This window comes from Hyperoodon ampullatus (genome assembly GCF_949752795.1).
Source record: "Hyperoodon ampullatus genome assembly, chromosome: 11".
Taxonomy (NCBI): domain Eukaryota; kingdom Metazoa; phylum Chordata; class Mammalia; order Artiodactyla; family Ziphiidae; genus Hyperoodon; species Hyperoodon ampullatus.
The window spans coordinates 39,828,926-39,851,627 of NC_136924.1; the positions used below are offsets into that span (position 1 = coordinate 39,828,926).

Consider the following 22,702-nt stretch of genomic DNA (forward strand, 5'->3'; position numbering starts at 1 on the left):
AGACATAGCAATAGAGGCATGTGAGCTCCTCGGGGCAGAGATCTGCCTCAGGCATCAGGACACACACAGTAGACAATTGGCATTCAGAAAGCCAGGGCAGGGGGCTTGCAGTCAGCGTAGAAACGTGGCTCAAGAATGGAGCCACACGGCTCTACCAGGCCCCAGGGCCCTGAGAGGTCCTTGGCTGGGACCCCAGAAGAAAGAGGAGGGTGGTGGCCCCGTGACTTTAGCACACATGATGGGACACCATGGTGTAGGGTCCAGGAGGGCTCTGACATCATAAAGGTCCTGGCCCCATCTCAGCTCCCCTGACTTTTGTCTGGACTGTCCCCCACCCAGGGTCAGTATGAGGCCCCAAGGGGGCCCAGAGGTCCTCCTGGTCTGATGTCTAACACAGAGCAGACGGGTAGCTAATGCACTGTCACTCCCTGCTCTCCCTCTCTGAGCAGCAATCCCTATCATATGACGTACTCTGCAAGGAGCGTTTAATTTTCTCAAGTAAATATTCCATGAGGTATGTGCTGTTGTGTCCATTTTATACAGGGGGAAACTGAGGCTCTGACAGGTAAGGGGATTTCCCTAGGTCACTTCAGTGCGAAGTTGCAGAGATGGGACTCCAACCTGAGTCGACCTGAATTCAGAGCCCAGGATCCGTCCTCTGTTCTGTCATACCTCAGGGCTGTGTCAGGAGTCCGTAAAGGTAACAAATCAGGGAGCTCTGACCAGGATCAGCTCCTGGGCTGTCTGCTTTGTCAGCTGAACCATCTTTAGGCTAAAGGAAGAGCAAGGCACTGTGGGTGGATGGTGGCTCAGTGAAAGCCACAGGGGTTGCTCAAACCAAGCTCATTCTTTCCGAGACCACATTAATAGGGTGCAGTGACCAGGAGGTGGGAGGTGAAAGGCAATTCAGGCCCGGTGCTGCTCCTATCATATGGAGGGCAGTGCTAGACCCCATGTGTCTAGAGGGACTTGGACAAACAAGGGGCTGGAGCTTACTGAGCAGCCTGCCTGGGTTGGGGATGTCCCTGAAGAGTGGTCGTAAGGCATGGGCTGTTCTCCATGGGGAAGTGCAGCCTCAGAGGGACCAGGTCACCACCTTTCCATTCCTGCCAGGCTGCCCCCAGGCAGAGGGAGCAGGCGGGGTCCATGGGCTCAGAGTGCAGAGCTGGGATCAATGGGGGAAAGCCACATGAGACAGCGTCTAAGAGCTAAATAAAAGAGAAAGCAGGAAAGTACTTATGGACTGTGAAGTACCATGAGCGATGCTTGTGAAAAGTCTCTGCAGTTATCAAGCTGAGAATAGATGACCTTGACACATGAGCCACAAATAATAAAGACCAAAGAATAGTTCTCAGAGTATTACAAGTAAGCCAGGAACATTTAACAACATGCAGCTGAGTGAAGGAGGATGATGGCGAGGAAGGTGGGATTCTCTCTCCCCATCTAAGACACAAAACAAAGCAATGGGGACAAAGGTGGCCCCAGGGCAAGCCCCAAAGAACTGACGAGAGAGGGGGTCATGAGGGGAGGCCTGATGCCCATGGGAATAGAGGCCTGTGTCCTTGTTGGGGACAAAGGACAAGGGAGCAAGAATGTTCTCAGAGGCCTCCTGAGTCTCTAAATCCTTAATCTGGAGACCCACGTGGCCAGGCCTCCCTCTCCACTGGCAGAGGAAATTCCAAGCCCAGAACGTGGGAGTGGGGACAGAGCATCCCAGCTCTGGTCAGAGAGGACCACCAGGGCCTGGAGATTACCTGACTCAAGGGAGGACAGCCCCCTTCCTGCTGCGGGGGTTAGTATCTGTGCCTGCCCCCACGCAGCTGACAGCAGGATGGGGAAAAGGCCAGCTCAGGCCCCTCGGCTCATGGAGATGGGTTGGGAGCTGGAGACCCTCCTGCAGGTCCTCACTCTCCCATCCCTCTCCTCTCTCCCTTTCACCTCCACCCCCATCCCCAAGCCCTCCTGGATGCCACTCACTCTTCACTCACCTTTTTGCTTCTCTGCTCCCGACCCTCCAATGAATGCCCAATCGAAACCCCTTTATCACGGCGACGGTGCCCTCCATGCCCCACCCACAGTGCACCCCGTCACTCTCATGGTCCAGCCACACTGGCTGCTCAGTTTCTTGAACAGACCAACTTCATTCTCAGCCCAGGGCCTTGGCCCTTGCTATTCCCTCTTGGCCCTCGCTGTTCCCTCTGCTCGCAAAGCTCTTCCTCAGCTCTCACTTCTCATCTCAGGTCTTACCTCAAATACCACCTCCTCCGAGAAGCCTTCCCAGACCACCTGGTCCCATGTTGCTCCTCCTGAAAACCTCCCCACCGTCATTCTCAGCCTCCTGTCTCCTCACAGCACTGCCACTCCTCGGGATGATCTTATTTTCCCATTTTTCCCATTTGCGGTTTAGCATCTGTTCTTGCACCCACACCAGAATGCAAGTTTTGTTTACAGCTGTGTCCCCAGAGCCTATAACTCATTAAGTGTAAGTCAAATGCATGCATGAATATGTCTTTTGCTCACATATTTACCCCTTTGCTCCTTTTTCTCTCACACCCGCCTCCCTTTCTCCGCCCTCCCCACCCCTCCTCGGGCTGAGTGTCCCTACAGGGCCTGGCCAGGGGCGTAGTGTGGGCTCTGCTCTGAGGACAGGAACAGCAGCCACTCCTAGGAGAGGCCCGAGGCAGTGTGGTGCCCCAGCATCCTCTGTGCCCGAGAGGGGGAGGGGGCGGCGGGGCTGGAGGCACTGCTCCCCGCTAACCCTCCCTGAGGAACAAGGGGCGGGGAGCGCTGTGTGGTGGCATCCAGGGGCCTTTGGAACCCCAGAAGAAGCACATGCAGCTGGGATTCCGAAAAGATTTTAATCCCTCTCTCTCCTCCCACCCTCTCGTCTCCAGTCAGGGGTTCCCTGCCGATGGACCCAGAGGAAGTCAGAGGTCAAGGTTTCTAGAGTGACGTAGACCATGGGTCACCCCCGAGGGCTGGTGCAGGACAGAGAAAGGATGTGAGAGGGGAGGCACACCCCACCCCATCATTTCAACTTGCTCCCCAATCTGATATGAGCATGTGGCATTTTTCCATCTTGCAGTGCCCTGCAAGCAGCTCTACAATGGCACCCAAAGCCCTCTTCTCAGGAGATTCTGCCCCCAGTCCCCCCATATGGAAATTCCAGAACCAAGATGTGTGTCTCAGCTCCCGCCTTCCTTTCTGCCACTGATGAGACAGACGCAGGGTGACTTGGGCACCTGGCGACCCGGGGTGGACTAAGAGGCTGCACCTTGCCCAGAAAAGAAGTACCCGGGGCCCCAGGAGCGGGGGCTACAGAAGGATTCGGGGGCCCTCTTCCAGCCCTTGGAGGCCACCTGCCCACAAGGCCTGGGACAAGAGTCTCTGTCCTCTCGGTCCTCCATGTGGCTGACAATTCCAGTGCCCACCCTGGGCTAGGGGCCAGGCTCTGAGCTCGGGGAGATGGGTCAGGACTCAAGGACTGAGGGCAGATGTAGGCACAGGACCAGGGCCACGATGGAATTCAGGAGAGGCCAGTCACTGGGCTGGTCCAACTTGGTCCCCTCAGGCCTGATGGGCAGGTCTGGGCTCCTTGGGAGGAGCAGCCTCAGGCTGGAGGGGGCTGGTGACCAGTAGGCTGCAGAGGAAGAAGAAGTCAGCGAATGTGGTTTTCAGAGCTTGGGGTTGGGTGAAGCCTGGATCTCTCTTCTCCCAGACCCTGCAATAAGCCCTTTTTCTGGCTGAGCGGAGACTGCAGGAAGGTTCCAGGGTGCCACTCCCTGGGAGCGCTGCACTGATTTCCACTGGGTGTGGGAGGACTGCCGTGATCTCCAGCCAGAAGGGAGGGCAGGTCAGGGAGAGGCGGGCAGCCCCACCCCAGACCCCACACAGGGCCCATGGAGATGTCTGGAAAGATGGCAGAAGGACCGGTGGGGACCTGGCAGACCAGGGAGATCCACTCGTCCTCCGTGAGCTCAGCCCGTCTCTGTGAAGCAGGCAGAGTGACTCCCCCCAGACTGACCGATGCGATGGGTCAGCTGCTGCATCTAGTCCATCACAGGTCTGGCCCACAGCAGGGACCAAACACATGTGCTGGGGGCTGCGCGGATGGATGGACAGGGAAACGGATGGTGTGACTGCCTGTCCAGGGTCCGGGGAAACAGCTGGTGCCTTCCCTTCCCAGCTCAGCCACTCCTGCCCTGCCCCAGTCTGCCCGTCTCACCTGACCGGCCCGAGGAGCTGGTCCTTCGTCCTGGAATAGACTTTGAGGACCAAGTTCCTCAGGAAGCCCCGCACCCACCGCAGGTCGGCCGGCATGTCGGGCAGCCACACCACCACCCTGGAGGGAGAGGCGGCAACAGCTTCGCCACCCGGCCAAGCGCAAGCGTGCAGCCCCGCCAAGCCCACCCTCCCCACCCCACCCTCCCCTCTGGTCCAGAGCAGAGCCAGGGGGGCCCTGCAACGAGGCGCCGGGGCTAAAGGAAGGGGAAGGGTGGGTATGAAGCACCAGCGGTATTGGCTCCACCACAGAGCAGGTTGGACACACAGGCACCTGCAGAGGCCTGAGGGGGTGGGGACTGATCCCCGATGGACTCTGAACTTGGTGGAGGCCGCTGGGCCCTTTGGGTATTCAACTCCACAGGGCACAAGTGGGAAGCCCAGGGGTGGAAAGGGTGGGGCTTTGGGGTCAGGTTGGCTTGGGATGCAGCCCGCTCCCCTGTTCATCAGCTGTGTGACCTCGGTGGGTCAGGGAACCTCTCTGGGCCTCAGTTTCTCACAGCCAAGTGAGGACCATTACCTCACCTCCTCCGTGTTTCTGTCCCTTCCTCTCTCTCCTCCCCAGACCAGCCCCTGCCCTCCAACCTCCACGCCCCTTCATCCACTACCCTCTCGGCAGCCAGCGACTTCCTAGACACACATCTGACCTTGGTCCTCTCTCGCTCAGCGCCCTCCCATGGCTGCTGTGGCCACTCAGGACCAGCAGAGGGCAGCATCATCCAACTGTGGCTGAGGGGATACCTGGCCAGGCACCGTCTCAGGCTTACTGGACACTGCAGGGCCTCCCCTCCCAATGTACTGCCCTTCAAGGGGCCTCTAAACCAGAGCCTCAAACTGGGCAGACAGTCAGTCCACAGGGTGTAGTGTGACAGTGGACTGTCCCCTCATTTATTCTGGACCTTCTGCATCTATTATTGCAGCCTACACATTGAGATTGTAGGTTACAGAAAATACCAAATATGAATTTCCCTGCGGTCTGGGCAGGCCTCCCCATCAATACTCATAAATGGATTTTTTTTTAATGCAAAGGCTAGCACTTGAATTTATCCTTTTTGATTTCAACCTGTGGTTTCAGTCTAGAAGCTCAGCATAAGAAAAATTCATGTCAGCAGAAAGCTGTCTCCCAGCTTTGGGTCACCAGCAATTTAGACAGCAGGGATGACCTAGTCATTAACTCAGCATGGAGCAGGACAGAGACTTGTGGCTCACTGTCATAGACCTTCTTGTAGGGAATAGAGAAGTTTTAAAAATACAGATCTCTCCATGACACTTTCCTGCCCAAACCCTTCACTGCCTTCATGCAACCATCAGGATAAAGACCACACCCCTCACCTGGCTACAGACTCCTGTCTGTCCAACCCTTGCCAGCCTCCTCAGCCCCACCTTGTACGCACTCCACATTTTGGCCCCAGCCACAGCAGCCCCCCTTTCTGTTCCTCAGATGAGCCTTACTCCCTTCTGCCTTCTGCCCCAGGACCTTTGCACAAGCTCTTTCATCCGCCTGGAACACTTTTCCCTTCCTTCTTTGCCTAGAGGACTCCTACTCATCCTTCAGATGATAGCTCAAAAGATATCTCCTCTAGGTAACCTTTCCTGACCAGACAGTCCCTCTTGTGAACTGTCCCAGTTCACAGCCAGTGTAGACCTCTCCTAGGAATCCACAGCCAGGGTAGACCTCTCTAGGTATCCCTAGGCTCAGCTGGATTGCACAGGTGAATGTGTGATGATCGGTGGGCTGTGAGCTCCACAAGGCCAGGGACTGGGTCTGAGTCAGTGCTGCCTCCCAGCCCCCAGCCCAGACTTGGCCCTTGGTAGACCCTCAATAGCTACTGATGGAATGAATGAACAAACAATGCAGAGTGATACATTAACCAGCAGAGTTAGAAGAGTTACTGAGGGCCTAACCACAGCCAATCTGCCCTGGAAAGGCCTCGTTTTGTAGAAAAGGAATCTGAGGCCCAGAGAGGTCAAGATACCTGGCCCGGGTCACACAGTTAATCTGAGGCAGACCAGCCCCTAGAGTTATCCTCGGAAACATCACATTTTCTCTGAGGCTCTGACAGGTGCAACAGTGGACCAAAGATCCTAGAGGCAGGAGGGGCCAGGCACTGACGGGCAGCCCTGTTTCCAATGGATTGATGGGTCACAGCTGCTACCCCGCCTCCCCATCAGTCCCATCTTGCAGAAGAGACCACAAGACTCCTCGGGGTCATGCAGCCAACAGCAGGCGGTGTAGGGACACCAGCCGGGCTCTGCCCCCGCAGTGTTCTGGCCACCCTTCCTGCCACGGGCACTGGTCTCAACGAGCCAGGCCCTTCCCAGGACCCCTGGCCAGGCCTCACCTTCTGCTCCGGAAGTAGACATACTCAAAGGGCAGTGCGCAAGGCAGCAGCAGGTACGTTAGCGCCCACCCAGGGCCCGCCTGGCAGAAGGAAGCCCAGGTGCGGGGGTCCCTCAGACAGGCTTTCTTCAGCGCTACAAGAGAGGCCGTGGTGGCCCACCCTTCCCCCCAGCCACCCCCTCAAGGTCACCCTTAGGGAAGATAGCCCGAGCCCCTCTCTACCTCGCACAGGCCATGGAGGACACCTCACCCTCAGCTGGTCTGCAGAGGAAGCAGCTGCATTTATGGAACCCCTACCAGGCTCCCTCGTTATTCTTGAAATGACAGTGCGCCCCTTTCGCAGATGAGCAGACTGAAGCTCAGAGAGAAGTGACTCACCCAAGCCCATTGCCGGGAAGTGGCAGAGCCAGGATGGACCCAAGGCCTGTCGGGCTCCCCACGCTGCTTCCATCTCTCCCGCCCCTCTGGAAAGTCTGCTGTGGCCCCCAGGGTGAGACAAGTGTCCCTCCATACTTCCCTGGCTAACAGCAACACATCAGCGGTATTAATAACAGCAGCTGTGACCACGTGACCACTTCCCGAGCCCCAGCCCCTTAACGGACCAGAGTGGAAGGGCCCAGCACCCTGGCCGGGGCAGAGCCAGAGCCCGAATCCCGGCCTCCAGACCATGGCTCAGCCACGCACACACCACCAGCCTCGACTCGGGGTTCACGAACAACAGTCCCAGGACCCGGCACCCCGTTACATGCCATGTGGCCTAGGACGGGTCCCTTCCTGTTCCTGAGCCTAGGTCACCTCCTCTGAAAAATGGGGACACGGGCAGGACCTACCTCCCTGGGGAAGGTGAGGATCAAGGGATGTGTGTAAGGGCTAAGGGCGGGGCCTGCGGTGTCGGTCTAGTGCCCCATCTGAAAGCCTCTCTGGTGCCCCCATGTGGCTGCAGAGACACTGCCAGAGTCCCAGAGCCCCAAGCTTGGACCTCAGGGGCTCAGCGCAGATCCAGGCCCCCTTCTGCGTGCCCTGTGTGGTCTCCTGCGCAGAAGGAGGTGCCCTCCTCGTCCCCTTGCCCACCCCCTTGTCCCTGCTCTGGCCTCGACCACCATCATCTCTCCACCCAGCCTCCCACCGTGTCAGCCTGTCCCCTCCTGGCTAAGTACAGCAAACACTAGACCCAGAGTTCAGAGCCGTAGCGAACTCTGAAAAGGAGGGGTCGCCCCCCACCCCGGGGGCTCTCCATCTCTCTCGCCTCCTGCAGCTTTCAAGGCCGCCTGCCCCACCCTCCCAGCCTCCCCAGGCTCATCTCTGCTACCCCACCCCTCCCTCAGCCACAGGGGCCTCCAACTCTCCCCCATCAAACCCAGGACATTTGCACCTGCTGTGCCCGCTACCTGGATGCTCATCTTCCCTCTCTTTTGCTTGGCCACCTCCTCCTTTCAAGTCTCACTTAGATGCCACTCAAACTCGCACTCCCATTACATGTGCCTATCCTTTCCTGTTGCGGCAATTGTAACGTGTAGGTCACCGAGCAGGGGAGCTAACTAAATGGTTTGTTAGCTGTGTGGCCTTGGGCAAGTCACTTAAGCTCTCTCTGCTATGGTTTCCTCAACTGTCCAATGGCGACAATTCAGTACCATCCTCAGAGAATTATTGGGGGGGATGACATGAGTCCATCTCCATCTGGAGAGTCCAGAACCTTCTGTGTGTGCCTCTCCTCTGTCCCTCAGCACCTCTTGCCCTTCCCTGGGCAGTGGGCAAAGACCTGGCTTTCTCAGACACAGACATGTGTTCGAATCCCCCAGTCGCAGGCTCTGAGACCTTGGTGAGCCCCTTCCCCTCTCTGAGCTTCAGTTTCCTCATCAGTGAAATGGGCTAAGAAAAACAGGCCCCCAGTTGTGGTGAGGAGTGAAGGGGGCAACATGAAAGGAGCCCCAGCACCACGCCTAGCACTTAGTAGATTGTCGATAAATGAGTCCTGTCCTCTTTCAGACCACGAGCACCTTCAGGGCAGGGTCCCTGGCCCCAGGACCCTGCGTGCAGGGCAGCTGGTAGGTGAGCAAGTATAGGACGGGAGGGGCAGTAGCAGCCTCCAGCTCCGGGGAGAGTTGCTCAACATCGAGCACATTCCTGACCAGCACATTGGGCGCTGCCCAGTTGAGAGACAGGCCCGCCTTCTGGCCTCTGTCACAGTCAGCATCCCGGGTCCCATCAGTTGGGGCTGGGGGCTCCTTAGATACCGACGTCCACAGCACTGGCTCCGTGGTGAGTCCTGGGTCGGGGAGAGGAGGGATACAACAGGTCAGCACATCTGGAGCCTCCCGGTGACAGTGACCTCCCCAGCTCTGGGGACCCGTTTGCCACAGGATGGATGGACCCGGGGCTTGTCCTGAATGACTTCGTCCTGTGCTCCCCGGCCCTGCTCTGCCCCCTGATTCCTATGCACTTGCTAGTGGTTAACAGACCCCAGGCCCTGAAGACTCAGCCCAAGGTTCAGATCCTGTGGTCACCACCTGCTATAGCTCTGTGACCTAACAGCTCCATGCTTGCTTTCCCTCCCTGGGAAAGGGGAAAATTAAGACCTGCTGCATACGCTTGTTCCGAGAATTAGATGTGATAAATAGATAAAGCTCAAGCCCAGGTCTGGAATTAAATGTGATAAATATGTAAAGCTCAAGCCCAGGTCTGGGCACATATTATGTGCTCAGCAAATGCTTCCAGCTGCTGTGTGTTTGGGGCTGTAGAGTAGGGGTCAGGGCAAGGGTTCTGGAGCCAGATGGCCTGAGTTCAAATCTCAGTTCTACCACTTTGAAGAGCATTGCCCTGTGGGATGACATCCAAGCTCTCCAGCTAAGAAAACCTCTCTGGCCCACCCAGTGCTCTGTCACTCACACACTGTGAGTGACACGCGCACACACACACACACACACACACACACACACACACACACACGCTCTCCTGCGGTCCCACTGAGGTATGTGCCCTCAAGGTACCAAGCTCTGTTCCTTTGCTCTTGCCCTTCTTCCCTCTGCCTAGAGTGCCCTCTTCCTTTCCACCCTCAATCTCTCTATATATGACTAGTTAAAACCCAGCTTATACATCACCACCTCCAGGAAGCCCTCCTTGCCCACCCAACCCATTGGGCTGGGTTAGGTGCCCCCGCTGGGCTCCCACGGCCCTGAGCATCCCTCCATCACCCTGGGGAAATGCTCTCTCTGGATCTGTCTCCCTCGCACCAGGTGGTGGGCAGCTTGAGAGTAGGACACGTGTGTGATTCTTCTCTGTGTCCCCAGCTCAGGCCAAACACAGAGCAGACGCTGAGGAAGAGAATGAGTGAGTCGAGGTCGCTAAAAACTCAAGCAGCTGAAAAACGGGATCCACTGGGCACTCACGTGGGGGGCGATCCCCAGCTACCGTGGAGGCTGCCACCTACCGCATCTCTCCAGGAACCTCAGGGCATCCAGGTGGCCTTGTCTGCAGTTGTCGGCCACTACCTGCCAACACACAGGTCAGGGTGGGATGGGGAAGGCCTGGACCTGCCCCTCGAGCTGGTGGTCACAGGCCAGAGACTCATCTTCAACAGGAAGTGATCTCAGGGCAGCCTCTGCTTCCCAAGAGACCCCTTAGCAGGGCTCAAGGACCCTGAGGGTCCCTGCCCAGCACTGGGCAGAGAGGGTCCCAGGACCTCAGGTGGAACAGATCTGCTTCAGCTGCCTTCTTCCCTGCAGCCTCATTCACTTTCTGTCTCTGAGACTCCCTGGCTGGGGGCTCTTGCTCCAGACCCTCCTCTCTGGCCTCAGTTCCATCCCCTGAGAAATAGGATAACAAGGCCTAGCCAGAGATTCCTGGTTCCCTGTAGATCAATACATGGTGGTTCCCTTTTCCCTTTGATGTTCACCACCAGAACCAGCCTGAGATGGCAGAGGAGTGTCGAGGCTCAGCCCTGTCTGTCTCAAACAGAGCCCCACTCGTAGGGAAAAAGTACCCGTAGGTCCAGGAAGGAGCTCTGCCACTTTTAAATGCCACTTTGTTATAAAACAGAAACTAACACACCATTGTAAAGTAATTTTACTCCAATAAAGATGTTAAAAAAAAAAGTAAAAAGAAAGAGGTAAGATTACTTTTAATAATGTATTTTATTTAACTCAATATATCTAAAATATTATCACTTCAACTTGCAATAAATATAAACAAGAATTAATAAGAGATTTTATTCTTTTTTTCCCTAAGCCTTCTAAACCTTTTGCTTTTAAAACACATCTCAATTAGGATATTAAATTTTCAGCAAGCCATGTTTTAAGTGCTCAGTAGCACAAGTGGCTGGTGGTGATCACATCGGACAGTGCAGGTCTAGAACCCAAGAAAGAAAGAAATTGACATCTCCTGGCACGTACTGCTTCCTAGACCCCTGGTGTCTCCGAGAGGAGTGAGTGGGTGGCTGCCCCCAGGGAGCCCATCATCCATGGAGGAAGACACACAAGCAGGGATGACGGGCTGGGACGGGTTGGGATGGCCAGTGTGGGTTAAGAAGGGTGGAGTTCAGGGGCCGGCCGTTCCATGGAGACATGTCCAGGGATTCAGAGGAAGAGCAATGTTTGAGCTGGGCCTTGGAGATTGAGCAAGGATTCATCAGGAGGTTGAGCAAGGATTCATCAGGTAGGGAAAAGAGGACAGGCACAGAGGGAAGAGTATGAGCAAAGGCACTGGGGCAGGGAGGAGTAGGGAAGGATGAGAACCCAGTGTAGCCCATGTGGGCAGGAGGAGGGGCGGGACAGCAGGAGGCCTGGGTGTCGGGCTGAGTTTCTGTGTATTTTGTGCTTCAGGAACTGGATTTTGCAAACCTTGGGGTGGCTGTCCAAGGTCTCCCAGAGATAGGCACCCGGAGGCCAGTCTTGCACAGGAGCACATCCACAGAGCACCGGAGGCTGGTCACCACGTCCCACCAACCCTCCCTTCTCAATCGTGATCCCGCCTCTTTGCTCCCCAGTCCAGCCATCCTCTCTCCAGTGTCTACTGTTGTCAGAGCCCCGCCAGCCGGTCTGCCCCGCCCTCCCCCATTTTCCCAGTGAATTATTTGGGGAACAACCTTTATCTCTTGTGGTCTTCCTTGGCAGAGGTCAAGAATCCTTCGATGGGCTTCCCTGGTGGTGCAATGGTTAAGAATCTGCCTGTCAATGCAGGGGACATGGGATCGAGCCCTGGTCCGGGAAGATCCCACATGCCGCGGAGCAACTAAGCCCGTGCACCACAAGTACTGAGCCTGCGCTCTAGAGCCCATGAGCCACAACTACTGAGCCTGCACTCTAGATCCCGTGCTCCACAACAAGAAAAACCACCGCAATGAGAAGCCCGCGCACCGCAATGAAGAGTAGCCCCCGCTCTCCACAACTAGAGAAAGCCCGCACACGGCAACCAAGACCCAATGCAGGCAAAAATAAATAAATAAAATAAAATAAATTAATTTTTTAAAAAAAGAATCCTTTGAGTTGGTTTCCTACGGTCCCTGGCTTTTACTCCTGCTTTTAAGAAGTAAACTAATCTGGTGAATTCTTGTGTGATGACCACTGGGCCCTGAGGTCACCCAGATGCTGGCGCCCATCCCAGCCTGGTCCCGCCTTCCCCGAGGGACCCAGGTAGCCATATGCCCTACTCAGTCCTCCTGAGTGTTTATGAATCTCAGGCACAGAGGAGGTGGCCATGCCTGCAGCTTCTCTCCCTCTCCCTCCGGCCTCTCTGGGTAACAGGGCAGGCCCGCCCCATCTCAGGGCTGTTTCTGGAGACAGATTCTTGCCAGAAACTCCAGCCCAGGGGGTCTCGTGTTCCCTGAGGCTCCTTATGCTCCCTGGGGCAGCTACTCATGTGCTGGTGTCTCAGATGACCTCATCCTTCACATCTGTGCCCTGCCAGCTGGGTCAGCCCAGGGCTTCTGTTGCGAGTCAGCTGCCTTCTCTTCCAGAAAGCAGGCCAGCTGCTCCTGCTCAGCTGTGCCCCTTCTGAAGGCCGGTCTGTGAAGACCTTCCTTCTTTCAAGATCCGTCATCACAGCGACCACCATTCAGAGTTACTCTGGGCTTGCCGTTGGCGGGGATCCTTCTCCGATGTTTTCAAAGTGGGGTGTGTGTTCTCAAGGCTGGCTTTGCCTCCTCTTTCCTCTGTAGCTCTCCTCCAAGTTTCTTCAAGGGGAACCTGTTGCTGTCATTGAAAATGCCTCCAGGTCACTTTAAATAGATACGAGGGGTTTTTCAAAGTAAAATTCTGTGTCTGTGTGCCAACGCACATTGTGGAAACACACATTCCAGTCTTTTCAGCGCACCGTACACTGTTCCAATTTTTTAAATTGGATTTCGAGCTGGGGCGGGCGGGGGCTGCATCAGAAGCACTTGGGGCCCTTTCCCCAAACCTTGTGGTCCCTGTGCGCCCTCCACCCCAACACACACGTGGGTTCTGACATCTCCGCACCACCCCCACCTGGGCCCAGCCCCCCGTCACCTGGCGGGCTGGTGGCCAGCACCAAGGTGAGCCCTGCAGTCACACTGAGGAAGAGGACTGGGGGCCAGCATGCACAGGCATTCACGGTGAGAGGAAGGGGCCAGTGATAACGGTGGCCAGGGGGGCGAGGGAGTGATGGGGCAGGGCTGATCTGAGAGTCTGTGGAAGGTGGGCTTGACCAAGGCTGTGAGAATCCGAGGCAGCTGGGGTGGGAGCTGGATGTGGACCCCACCCTGTTGTAAACGCGCTTTTTTTTTTTTTTTTTTTGCTTTACGATGTTGTGTTAGTTTCTGCTGTACAACAAAGTGAATCAGCTCTCTGTATACACATATCCCCTCCCTCTTGGACCTCCCTCCCACCCATCCCCATCCCACCCCTCTAGGTCGTCACAGAGCACGGAGCTGAGCTCTCTGTGCTGTACCGCAGGTTCCCACTAGCTATCTATTGTATACAGGGTAGTTAAACACGCATTTCTGGCTCCTTCCTGTCAGACCCCAGGGAAGCCGTCCAGCAGAGAGATCACCCCCTCCCAGCGCGGTCCTGTCCTCACAGCACACTGCTGGCGGGGCCGCCCTCTCCCTGGTCCCTGGGGGACCGGCCCTGCCTTGGGGCTGGGACCCGATGCTCCTGCTGCGAGGCTGGCGACGGGCTGTCCTGGTGAGCAAGACAGGCTGGCAACGAGGCCCGAGGTCCCGAGGTGAGGCTGAGGCTCCTCACGCGTTCCTTCATCAGAGTCACCGAGTCCCCTTGGCCTGCCCCAGGGCCTGCTCTGGGCACTGGGGACAGAGATGTGGACCAGCCCACCTGTGTACCTGTCTCCAGGGGGGAGGTGGGGTAACTAAGATGTGCATGTGTAAATCCAAGAAAATGTCACCTTCTCTGAGAAGCCCTCCCTGACCTCCTTTCCTCCTCCCCAACTGAGGTGGCCTTTCCCTCGGTGAAGAAGGAATCTGACTGCCTGGGTTCAAGCTCTGGCTCTGCCTCTTGCTGGCTGTGGGCGCTGGGTCAGTCACTCCACCTCTGAGCCTCGGTTTCCTCATGTGTAAAAGGGGGTAACAATATTACTTACCTCATAGAGTTATTGCAAGCATTAAGCAAAATCCAGGTACAGCTCCTAGCATAGGGACCATTACATAGCATGCTCTCAATAGCATTAATACTAGCTACTATTATTATTGTTGCTGTTGTTATTAAAATCACTATTGCCCTGTTATAGGACTTCCTATCCTTGATTATACATGTATGTGTCTTGGCCACTAGCCCATAAGCTTCCAGAGAGCAGGAACCACGAAGCATTCATTTCTGCATCCCCAGCAAATTTCCTGGCAAACACAATATTAATAGTAAAAACAATGGGATTGACCTATATACACTACTATGTATAAAACGGATAACTAGTGAGAACCTACTGTATAGCCCAGAGAACTCTACTGAATGCTCTGTGGTGACCTCAATGGGAAGGAAATCCAAAAAAGACGGGATATAGGTATACGTGTAACTGGCTCACTTTGCTCTACAGCAGAAACTAACACAGCATTGTAAAGCAACTATACTCCAAAAAAATTAATTAAAAAATGTTAAAAGGATAATAAAAAATAAATAAACAAAATGATTCTGTGCAATGCTGAAAAAAAATAGCAGCAGTAACAATAACCGTCACACCATCAGTTACCATTTCTTGAGCATCTACTCCCTGCTGGACACTGTTCCAGGCACTCCAGGTGGACTTTCATTCATCTCAGTGACCCTCCCAGGAAGGGGGCCTCAGCCCCATTTCTCAGCCCTGCCCCAGGTCACAGAGCTGGTACTTATGACCCCTATGCCATGTGCAAACCACAGTAGGTCTGGGGCGAGGTGGGGGGCCTCTGTGAGGAGGCCTGGGTCCTGATCAGCCCCCATGTACCCCCGAGGGCTGACTGGACCCTGCCCCTGTGGACATCACCCTGTCTGGGTGTCAGGGTGCTTGCTGGCCCAGACGGCACAGGGGTGGAGCGGGGGTCTGTCCTGCTGAGGCCCCTCCCTCCCTCCTTCACAATTTCCGGCTCTGGGCTCTCCACCCCGAACGACATTTGGGGCCTGTGGAGGCTCCCTCTACACCTGATCCTGGGCACTGCTGCTCCCAAGCGGGATGCAGTGAGGCCCGCCCCCCATGCCCAGTTGCAAATGTCCTGATGGGGTGGGGCTATGGCCCTGAGCGGGCAAGGGGCTGGCCCGGAGTCACATGGCAAAACCCAAGTTGCCTCTGATTCTGCCTGAGGGGGGCATCAGAGGGGCTTCCAGAAGCCCCTGGAGAAGGTGCTGGGATGAGGTTGGGCCCGCCTGGGCCTCTCTCTGCTCCCGCCCATTGCAGAGCTTTGCTTCATGTCAGCCTCGAGGCACAGACCTGGACAGTGGGTGGGTCTTCACCCTCTTGGGGTCACAGACACTTTAAAAGTTTAAAGCAAGCACCTGGGACTTCCCCGGCGGTCCAGTGGTTAGGACTCCACACTTCCATTGCAGGGGGCACAGGTTCGATCCCTGGTCAGGGAACTAAGATCCCACATGCCACTCGGTGCAGCCAAAAAATAAATAAATAAAAATAGGGAAAGCAAGCAAACAAGCCCCGGGCCCTCCACACAGACTCACACACTGGGGCCACAGCATCAGGGACCCCGAGACCTGTCACCAGAGTCAGCTCAGAACCCGTCTGCGGCGAGTCATCAGGGCCTCACCCCAAAAACACACTCACATGGGTGGGAACAAAACTACCTTCGCCTCCTCTGCGTATGTGTAAAGAAGGCTGGTGAAGGCGTCCTGGTTTCTGGACATCTCTCTCCATAACAGGTGTGTAGATGGAGCACTCTTCTGAAGAGGGAAATTTCCAGAAGGGTTGAATTGAAGGTGTTCCCCCTTCCCACCTGAATGTCCTGCACTAGCTCCTGAGAGGAACAAGCAGGGGTTCACTGGTCAGGGGATTGGGGTGCAGCGATGGGGTGGTGTTTCTCCTCTAACACAAATCTTAGATACCTAATAAGATGCAGAGTGTTCAGACACCATCATTTTCCCACCAAATTCCACATTCAGGGAGACTTGGGCCTCTGCACTTTGTGCTGAGCTGAACACTGAGCCCCCAGGGGCCGTGTGCTGAGTACACACCTATTTTACAGAGGCAGAAACTGAGGCTCAGCAAGAGTGTGTGACCTGCCCAGGTCACAGTAATCAGCAGTCAAACTGGGCTCTGCCTGGCCCCCTGGCTTGGTGAGGGGAGTGGAGGAGGGCTGGGGAAAAGACCCCCGAGAGAGGACAAAGAGTGGCTGCAGCTCAGCCCGGAAAGCACAGGTAGGGGGTAAAGATGCAGCGAGACCAGCTCACAGCCCGGGGCAGTGTTTGAAGTGCTCCAAGTTCCCTCCACCGTGTACAGACTGGACCTCGGCAGCCTTCCTGCATCCCGAGGCCAGCCCTACCTGGGCTGGACCTTTGGGTCTCTCTCATCTCCCCTCACTCATCTCGGAAGCCCCTCTGCCAGGATAAGGCCTCAGAGGCTACTGGGAGGGAGGTCCACAGGCATGACAGAATCCAGTGGAGCCAGGGTCACGGCAACACCCGCTCCAATGTGTGGAAAAAGTCAGAGCTGTCGCAAACCTAGGTTTGCACTTGATTGCCAAAGAGGGGGTGATTCCGTGGCTCAGGCATTGGCTTCTAAATACTAGAGAGGACGGTAAGTGATGGGGGAGGGACGGGAGGCTGGCTGGTGCCTTCACATGCCCCACCCCTCACTGCTCCAAACCTACACCTCTCCCCAAGGTGACAGTCACGCCCTCCCCAAAGCCCCTGACATATGAAACAGCAATCGGTTCCTCCTCCTTGGGAAAAAGATGGGGACGCTGCCAGTTGATTCTTACTGTGCCTCACCCTGCAGGCACCTCTCGGAAGGACAGCTGTCAGTTAAACATGTAACACTTATAGATTTTCGGTGCGAAGTCCTTGTTTCAAAACCGTGCCAGCCTGTGCTTGGTTGGATCTTCTAAGGACAAGTGGCCTCACAGTGGACAGTCAGCAGTGCGTGGTGTGGGCCTTCCCCCAATGGCCGTTTCGTGCCACACCACCCCTACCCCCACCAGAAGAGCTGGGGGTGCCCCAGAGGGCCAGATGTGCTTTAAAAAGTAGAGCACAGGACTTCCCTGGTGGCGCAGTGGCTAAGAATCCACCTGCCAATGCAGGCGACACGGGTTCGAGCCCTGATCCGGGAAGATCCCACATGCTGTGGAGCAACTAAGCCCGTGCGCCACAACTACTGAGCCTGCGCTCTAGAGCCCGCGAGCCACAACTACTGAGTCCACGTGCCACAATTATTGAAGCCTGTGTGCCTAGAGCCCATGCTCCACAACAAGAGAAACCACCGCAGTGAGAAGCCCGCGCACCGCAACGAAGAGTAGCCCCCGCTCGCCGCAACTAGAGAAAGCCTGCACGCAGCAATGAAGACCCAGCGCAGCCAAAAAAAAAAAAAATATATATATATATGTATATATATATGTATATATATACATATATATATGTGTGTGTATATATATATGTATATATATACACATATATATATACATACATATATATATAAAAGCAGAGCGCTAGGCAACGCTGTGCAGAGAGCACTGAGGTGTGGGGAGAACCGGGGGCAGGTCAGTCATCCTTTGAAGGGTCTCCGGGCTCTGAGCCTCTGAACCACGGCCTCTGTTAAAAGAAGGAGAATTAGGTCTCTGGAACTCACCCCTGATTTTGACAAACCCTGATCCAAGTGTCTCAGGCCCTGCCACTTAGCAGGTGACCTGGGGTCCTCCCTCCGAAACCAAGCTCTGAGTCAGGGTCTCCCTCCACTTTGCTCTCTTTGGCAGCTAGAAAACTGCAGCCAAACCTTGCCCCTCTCCTGGCAGGCCCTGCATCCCTGCTGAGTCCCTTCCCATGCTGGCCCCCTCCCCATGGTCATTAGCAGCGCCCCCCCGCCCCATCCGCAGCCTCCGCTCTGCTGTTGCGCCCCGGAGATGCTGCATCTCACCAAGAGGCAGCCCCTTGTTCCTCACCTCTGCCTCCAGGCTGTCTCTCCACCCTCCGTCAAACCTATTTCACTCCCAGGCCTACTTCCCCATCCTGACCTGTCCCTGTCACCGTCAACAGCCCCTGCTGGCCTCGTATCCTGGCTCGCTGCTTCCTCTCCACCCCGCTCCGGTCTCCATTCCTGGACACTGCACGTCCACATTCCACTGTCTCAGTCTCCGTGGGCTCCTCCGATGCCTTTGCCCTCCACCCCATGCCCGTGCCACACACTCACCGCGTCACCACCACGAACTGCTCCACGCCAGGACCCCATTACAATCCTCTCATCCCAGGACCCTCACCCTTTCCTCTGCAAGCTGCTCCCCAGCTCCAGCGATGCTCCAGCCCCATGGACCCCCCAGACACTGACCCTAAAGCTTTGCCACGAACCCACAGTTCCTTTCAGTCCCTTATGTCCTCCTTCCTCAGCTTACATTCTTCTGGTCCGCTCGTTCAAAGATAAACTGAAGCATATTAAATCTGTTGAGTTTTCAGGACTTCCCTGGCAGTCCAGTGGTTAAGACTCCACGCTTCCACGCAGGGGGCACTGGTTCAATCCCTGGTCAGGGAACTAAGACCCCACATGCCATGCAGCACCTCCAAAAATAAAGCAATAAAAATAAAAATGTTGAGTTTTTTTTAGCAAAAACCAATTCCATTGGGGGAGTGCCAAACGGGGAGTGGTTAGGAGCACCCCACCCACAGGAACTGGGGCGGGACCTCGTAGAGAAGACTTGGGAAGCCAAGCCAAGCCAACAAGGACAGTGCTCCGTGGGCTGTAGTCTGAGCCATGGCCTTACATGGGAAGCCCCGTGGGCTGCGTGTGATTGGCTGTCCTCGGGCTTCCGTCTCTTCACCCCGAGGCGTTTACAGGCTTAGGTCTGGGCTTAGATTTGGCTGCTAAATCTAATCTAAGCGAACCTACGGGCTCCCATTCAATGAAGGAGCACGGGTCTCAGTGGCTCAGCATCTCCAGACAGCTCTGCACCGTCTCCATTTCTCTTCACCTCTATGCACCGTCCTTATAACCCACACCCTCCTCCCCACTCTCATCAGTGACCCGTTTCCTTCCAGAAAGCACGCAATCCCTTCCCTGCTGACAACACTCATGCCCGTCCCCATGGCGCCTGTCCCCATCACAGTCGTTGATGGCTTCCCAGCGCGTCCAAAGGCAGTTGCTCCCTCAGCACCCTCCTCCTCCCACCGGGTCCTCTTCTCTAAGCACTGGCTCCAGCTACCTCCCCTTCATCTTCCATACCATCCGCGCCTCTCTCCTTGACCCACACCTGCTGCACGCAAACACACTTTAAAAGCAGCCTCTTCTAAAAGGCCCTCCCTCGACTGACTCCCACCTCTCCCTCCACCTTCTTCAGAGAGCTGACGCCCCTGGCAGTCCCCATGCTTTCCCCCACCCATCCCCCCTGAGATTTTTGTCCCTCCCCGACACCCCGAGCCCCACGGCCACCTTCGAGATGGTCTTGTCTGCGTTGCCGAAGCCGGTGGGCAGTTACCTGCTCTCATTGTTCGTCTCAAGGTGTCTAGGACACCTGCTCTCTCCTTCCTCCCAGACCTCCACGTGGGACCACTGCAGGCTCTGTCTTCCCTATTTCTCCGTTTACCCATCCTGGACGTTCTCCTCTAGTCTCGTGACTTTAAATATCACCTCTACCCCAGCAACCCTCAAATCGTGTGCTCTGGCTTCTGCCCTGACCTCCAGACCTGCACATCCAACTGTCGACTTGACATCTCACTTGCTGGTCCAGCAGCCTCTCCAGCTCAACGTGGCCAAGGCAGGATCCCCAGTTGTCTTTCCAAATCCTTCCCTGTCCCCTCTTTCCCTTCACACTCATCTCCAATCCACCAGTAAGTCCACTTTTCTCTATACCTCCAGACTCCTCAACTGCGTCCACTTCTCTCCATTGCCATCTCTACCCCACTAGTCCGAGCTGCCCCCCTCTCCTGGGTGCCTGCAGGGCCCCTAAGCGACCTGCCCACCCCCAGTTCCTCCTCCCCTCGGAGCCCCTTCTCTGCAAGCCGCCCCCAACCTGCTTCTCCTGGAGCCAATGGCCCCTTCTTAGAAGAATGTTTTTAAACATGTGAAATAAAATTCATAGAATCACAAAGGACACCACTTATTTTCAACTACAATTATAAAAGTACATTTTAATTGTGATAGCATAATCGATGTGCTTCTTTGTTCATGCATTAAATAAGATCTAGGGAATTCCCTGGCAGTCCAGTAGTTAGGACTCCGTACTTCCATTGTATGGGGCACAGGTTCAATCCCTGGTTGGGGAACTAAGATCCAGCAAGCGGTGTGGTGCGGCCAAAAATAATTAATTAATTAATTAATTAATACTTATTTTTTAAAAAAGATCTAACAGGGGGTCTTTTCAGACACCATAATTTCAAAGTAACAAGCATAAATATTATCTTGAAATTTACAACCATAATACGATGTAGAAAGATCTGTGATTTCTATTGGGAACAAAGTCACACGTACTTGTAAGAGTATTACTATAGTTTGTTTCCCATATCTGTGTCTGAAGGAAATCCCACATTTCAGGTAGAGGTTCTGCAAATGAACATGCATTAATACCTCTTTCCCATCCAAGTTTACAAGCCTAATGAATCCTGTCCACTGAGGTTTGGACTCCAGGCAGATCTTCCCAATTTGTAAATAAGACTGTGTCCCTCCCCTGCCTAAGCCCTTGAGGGCTTCCTACTGCCACGAGAATCAGATCTAGACTCCATACTGGGCCCTCCCAGGCCCCTGGTCGACCCACACAGCCCTACTCCCAGCAACTCCCTCCCCTGTCCCCTTCTCTATCTTCCAGCCTCAAGGAGCCTTGCCCAAGACTTGAATTTGCTGATCTTGGTAATCTAGCTCAGTTGTGTCTCCTTCTGGCTCCCTCCCTCCCTCTCAATTTCATAAGGCTCATCCCTCTTAACCCCCATGTTTTTAGGGCACTGACATTCCAAGTTTTCTCTGGTCACCCCAGTAAACGACTTCCCCTGACACTGAGTAGTTTATTTATTGTAATCACTGTTTCTTTTCTTTTTTTTTAAATTTATTTTATTGACATATAGTTGATTTACAATGTTGTCTTAATTTCTGCTGTACAGCCAAGTGATTTAGTTATACATATGTATATATTCTTTTTCATATTCTTTTCCATTATGGTTTATCACAGGATATTGAATATAGTTCCCTGTGCTATACAGTAGGACCTTGTTGTTTATCTGTTTTTTATATAGTAGTGTGTATCTGCTAATCCCAAACTCTGAGTTTATCATCCCCCTGCCCCCTTTCCCCTTTGGTAACCATGAGTTTGTTTTCCATGTCTGTGAGTCTGTTTCTATTTCGTAGTAAGTTCATTTGTGTCTTATTTTAGATTCCACATATAAGTGATATCATATGACATTTGTCTTTCTCTGTTTTACTTCACTTAGTATGATCATCTCTAGGTCCATCCATGTTGCTGCCAATGGCATTATTTCATTCTTTTTTTATGGCTCAGTAATATTCCATCGCATATATGTACCACATCTTCTTTATCCATTCATCTGAATTTAGGTTGTTTCCATGTCTTGCGCATGCACAGTTTCTGTCTGCTTCCCCGCAGAGACTGAATATAGGAATGGACAATAGCCAGATCATATATAAAAAGAGAAATCTGACCCACAACCTGCAGCAACCAGCCCAGGAAACCAATCTATCGTGTACAGTAGCCAGCCTGGGACACCTGCTGGGTAAGTTAGACTCGTAGGAAGTCAGACCACTATCTCCAGGAAACAGCCCAGAAAGCCAAACAATAACCCTATAATGATCGACCTCAAAGGACCAGGACCTGATTACTCACTGACAGCTTCCCTCATTTTTGTCCCTGCTTCCAACTTAGTACTGAAGAAAGCCAAATACACTCAAAAACGGTTAAAATGGTAAATTTTATGTTCTGTATATTTTATCATGATTGAAAAAAAAAGTGACTTAGAGCCAGAGCTGGGAAGCTGGGTGAGGGGCGGGGCTGAGGGGTGAAGTGAGGGGCCCCCGGGGGCTGGTAGTGTGGTTAGGAAATGGCAGGCCAGGTGTATGGGGGTGGAAGGGCCACTGAGGGCAGGACGGTGGTAGGGTCAAGGCATCCGGCCTCCCACAGTCTCAACCTCAGGCACTGGGATTTGGTAACCGGGTGAAGGAGGCCTTTCGTCATCCTGCCCTGCACTGTAGGGAGGGGTGAGTGGAGCCAGCACAGCCAGAGAGGGGGTGGGGGTGGGGTGGGGTGGGGTGGGGGTGGGTGGGTGGGTGGGCTCTCTGGACATCCAGTCCCATGAAGGAAACAAACCCCAGAGTTCCCGGCACCTCCCACTCCCCTCCCTGTTCACAGCCCGTTATGTTCTAGAAATTCACCAGTTCATCAGTGAATCCCAAATCGCTGCTCCTAGGGGAAATACAAGGTGGGGTTCCTGCGAGCTTCCGGTCACAACATTTTCATCAAGTGATCAACATACAACCTTATGTGATGGGTGCTTC

The 22,702-nt window shown here is 54.6% G+C and overlaps 1 protein-coding gene across 1 annotated transcript; it reads right to left on the minus strand.

Annotated features, from left to right (window-relative positions):
• Positions 1-3,567: 3,567 nt before the first annotated feature.
• PNPLA5 (patatin like domain 5, triacylglycerol lipase) lies at positions 3,568-11,612 on the minus strand (the record flags this gene model as incomplete). Its single annotated transcript, XM_079714913.1, has 6 exons — positions 3,568-3,640; positions 4,226-4,342; positions 6,624-6,756; positions 8,703-8,888; positions 10,050-10,110; positions 11,496-11,612. The coding sequence occupies 6 exons, from the start codon at positions 11,610-11,612 to the stop codon at positions 3,568-3,570; spliced, it is 687 nt and encodes a 228-aa protein (XP_079571039.1).
• Positions 11,613-22,702: the final 11,090 nt, after the last annotated feature.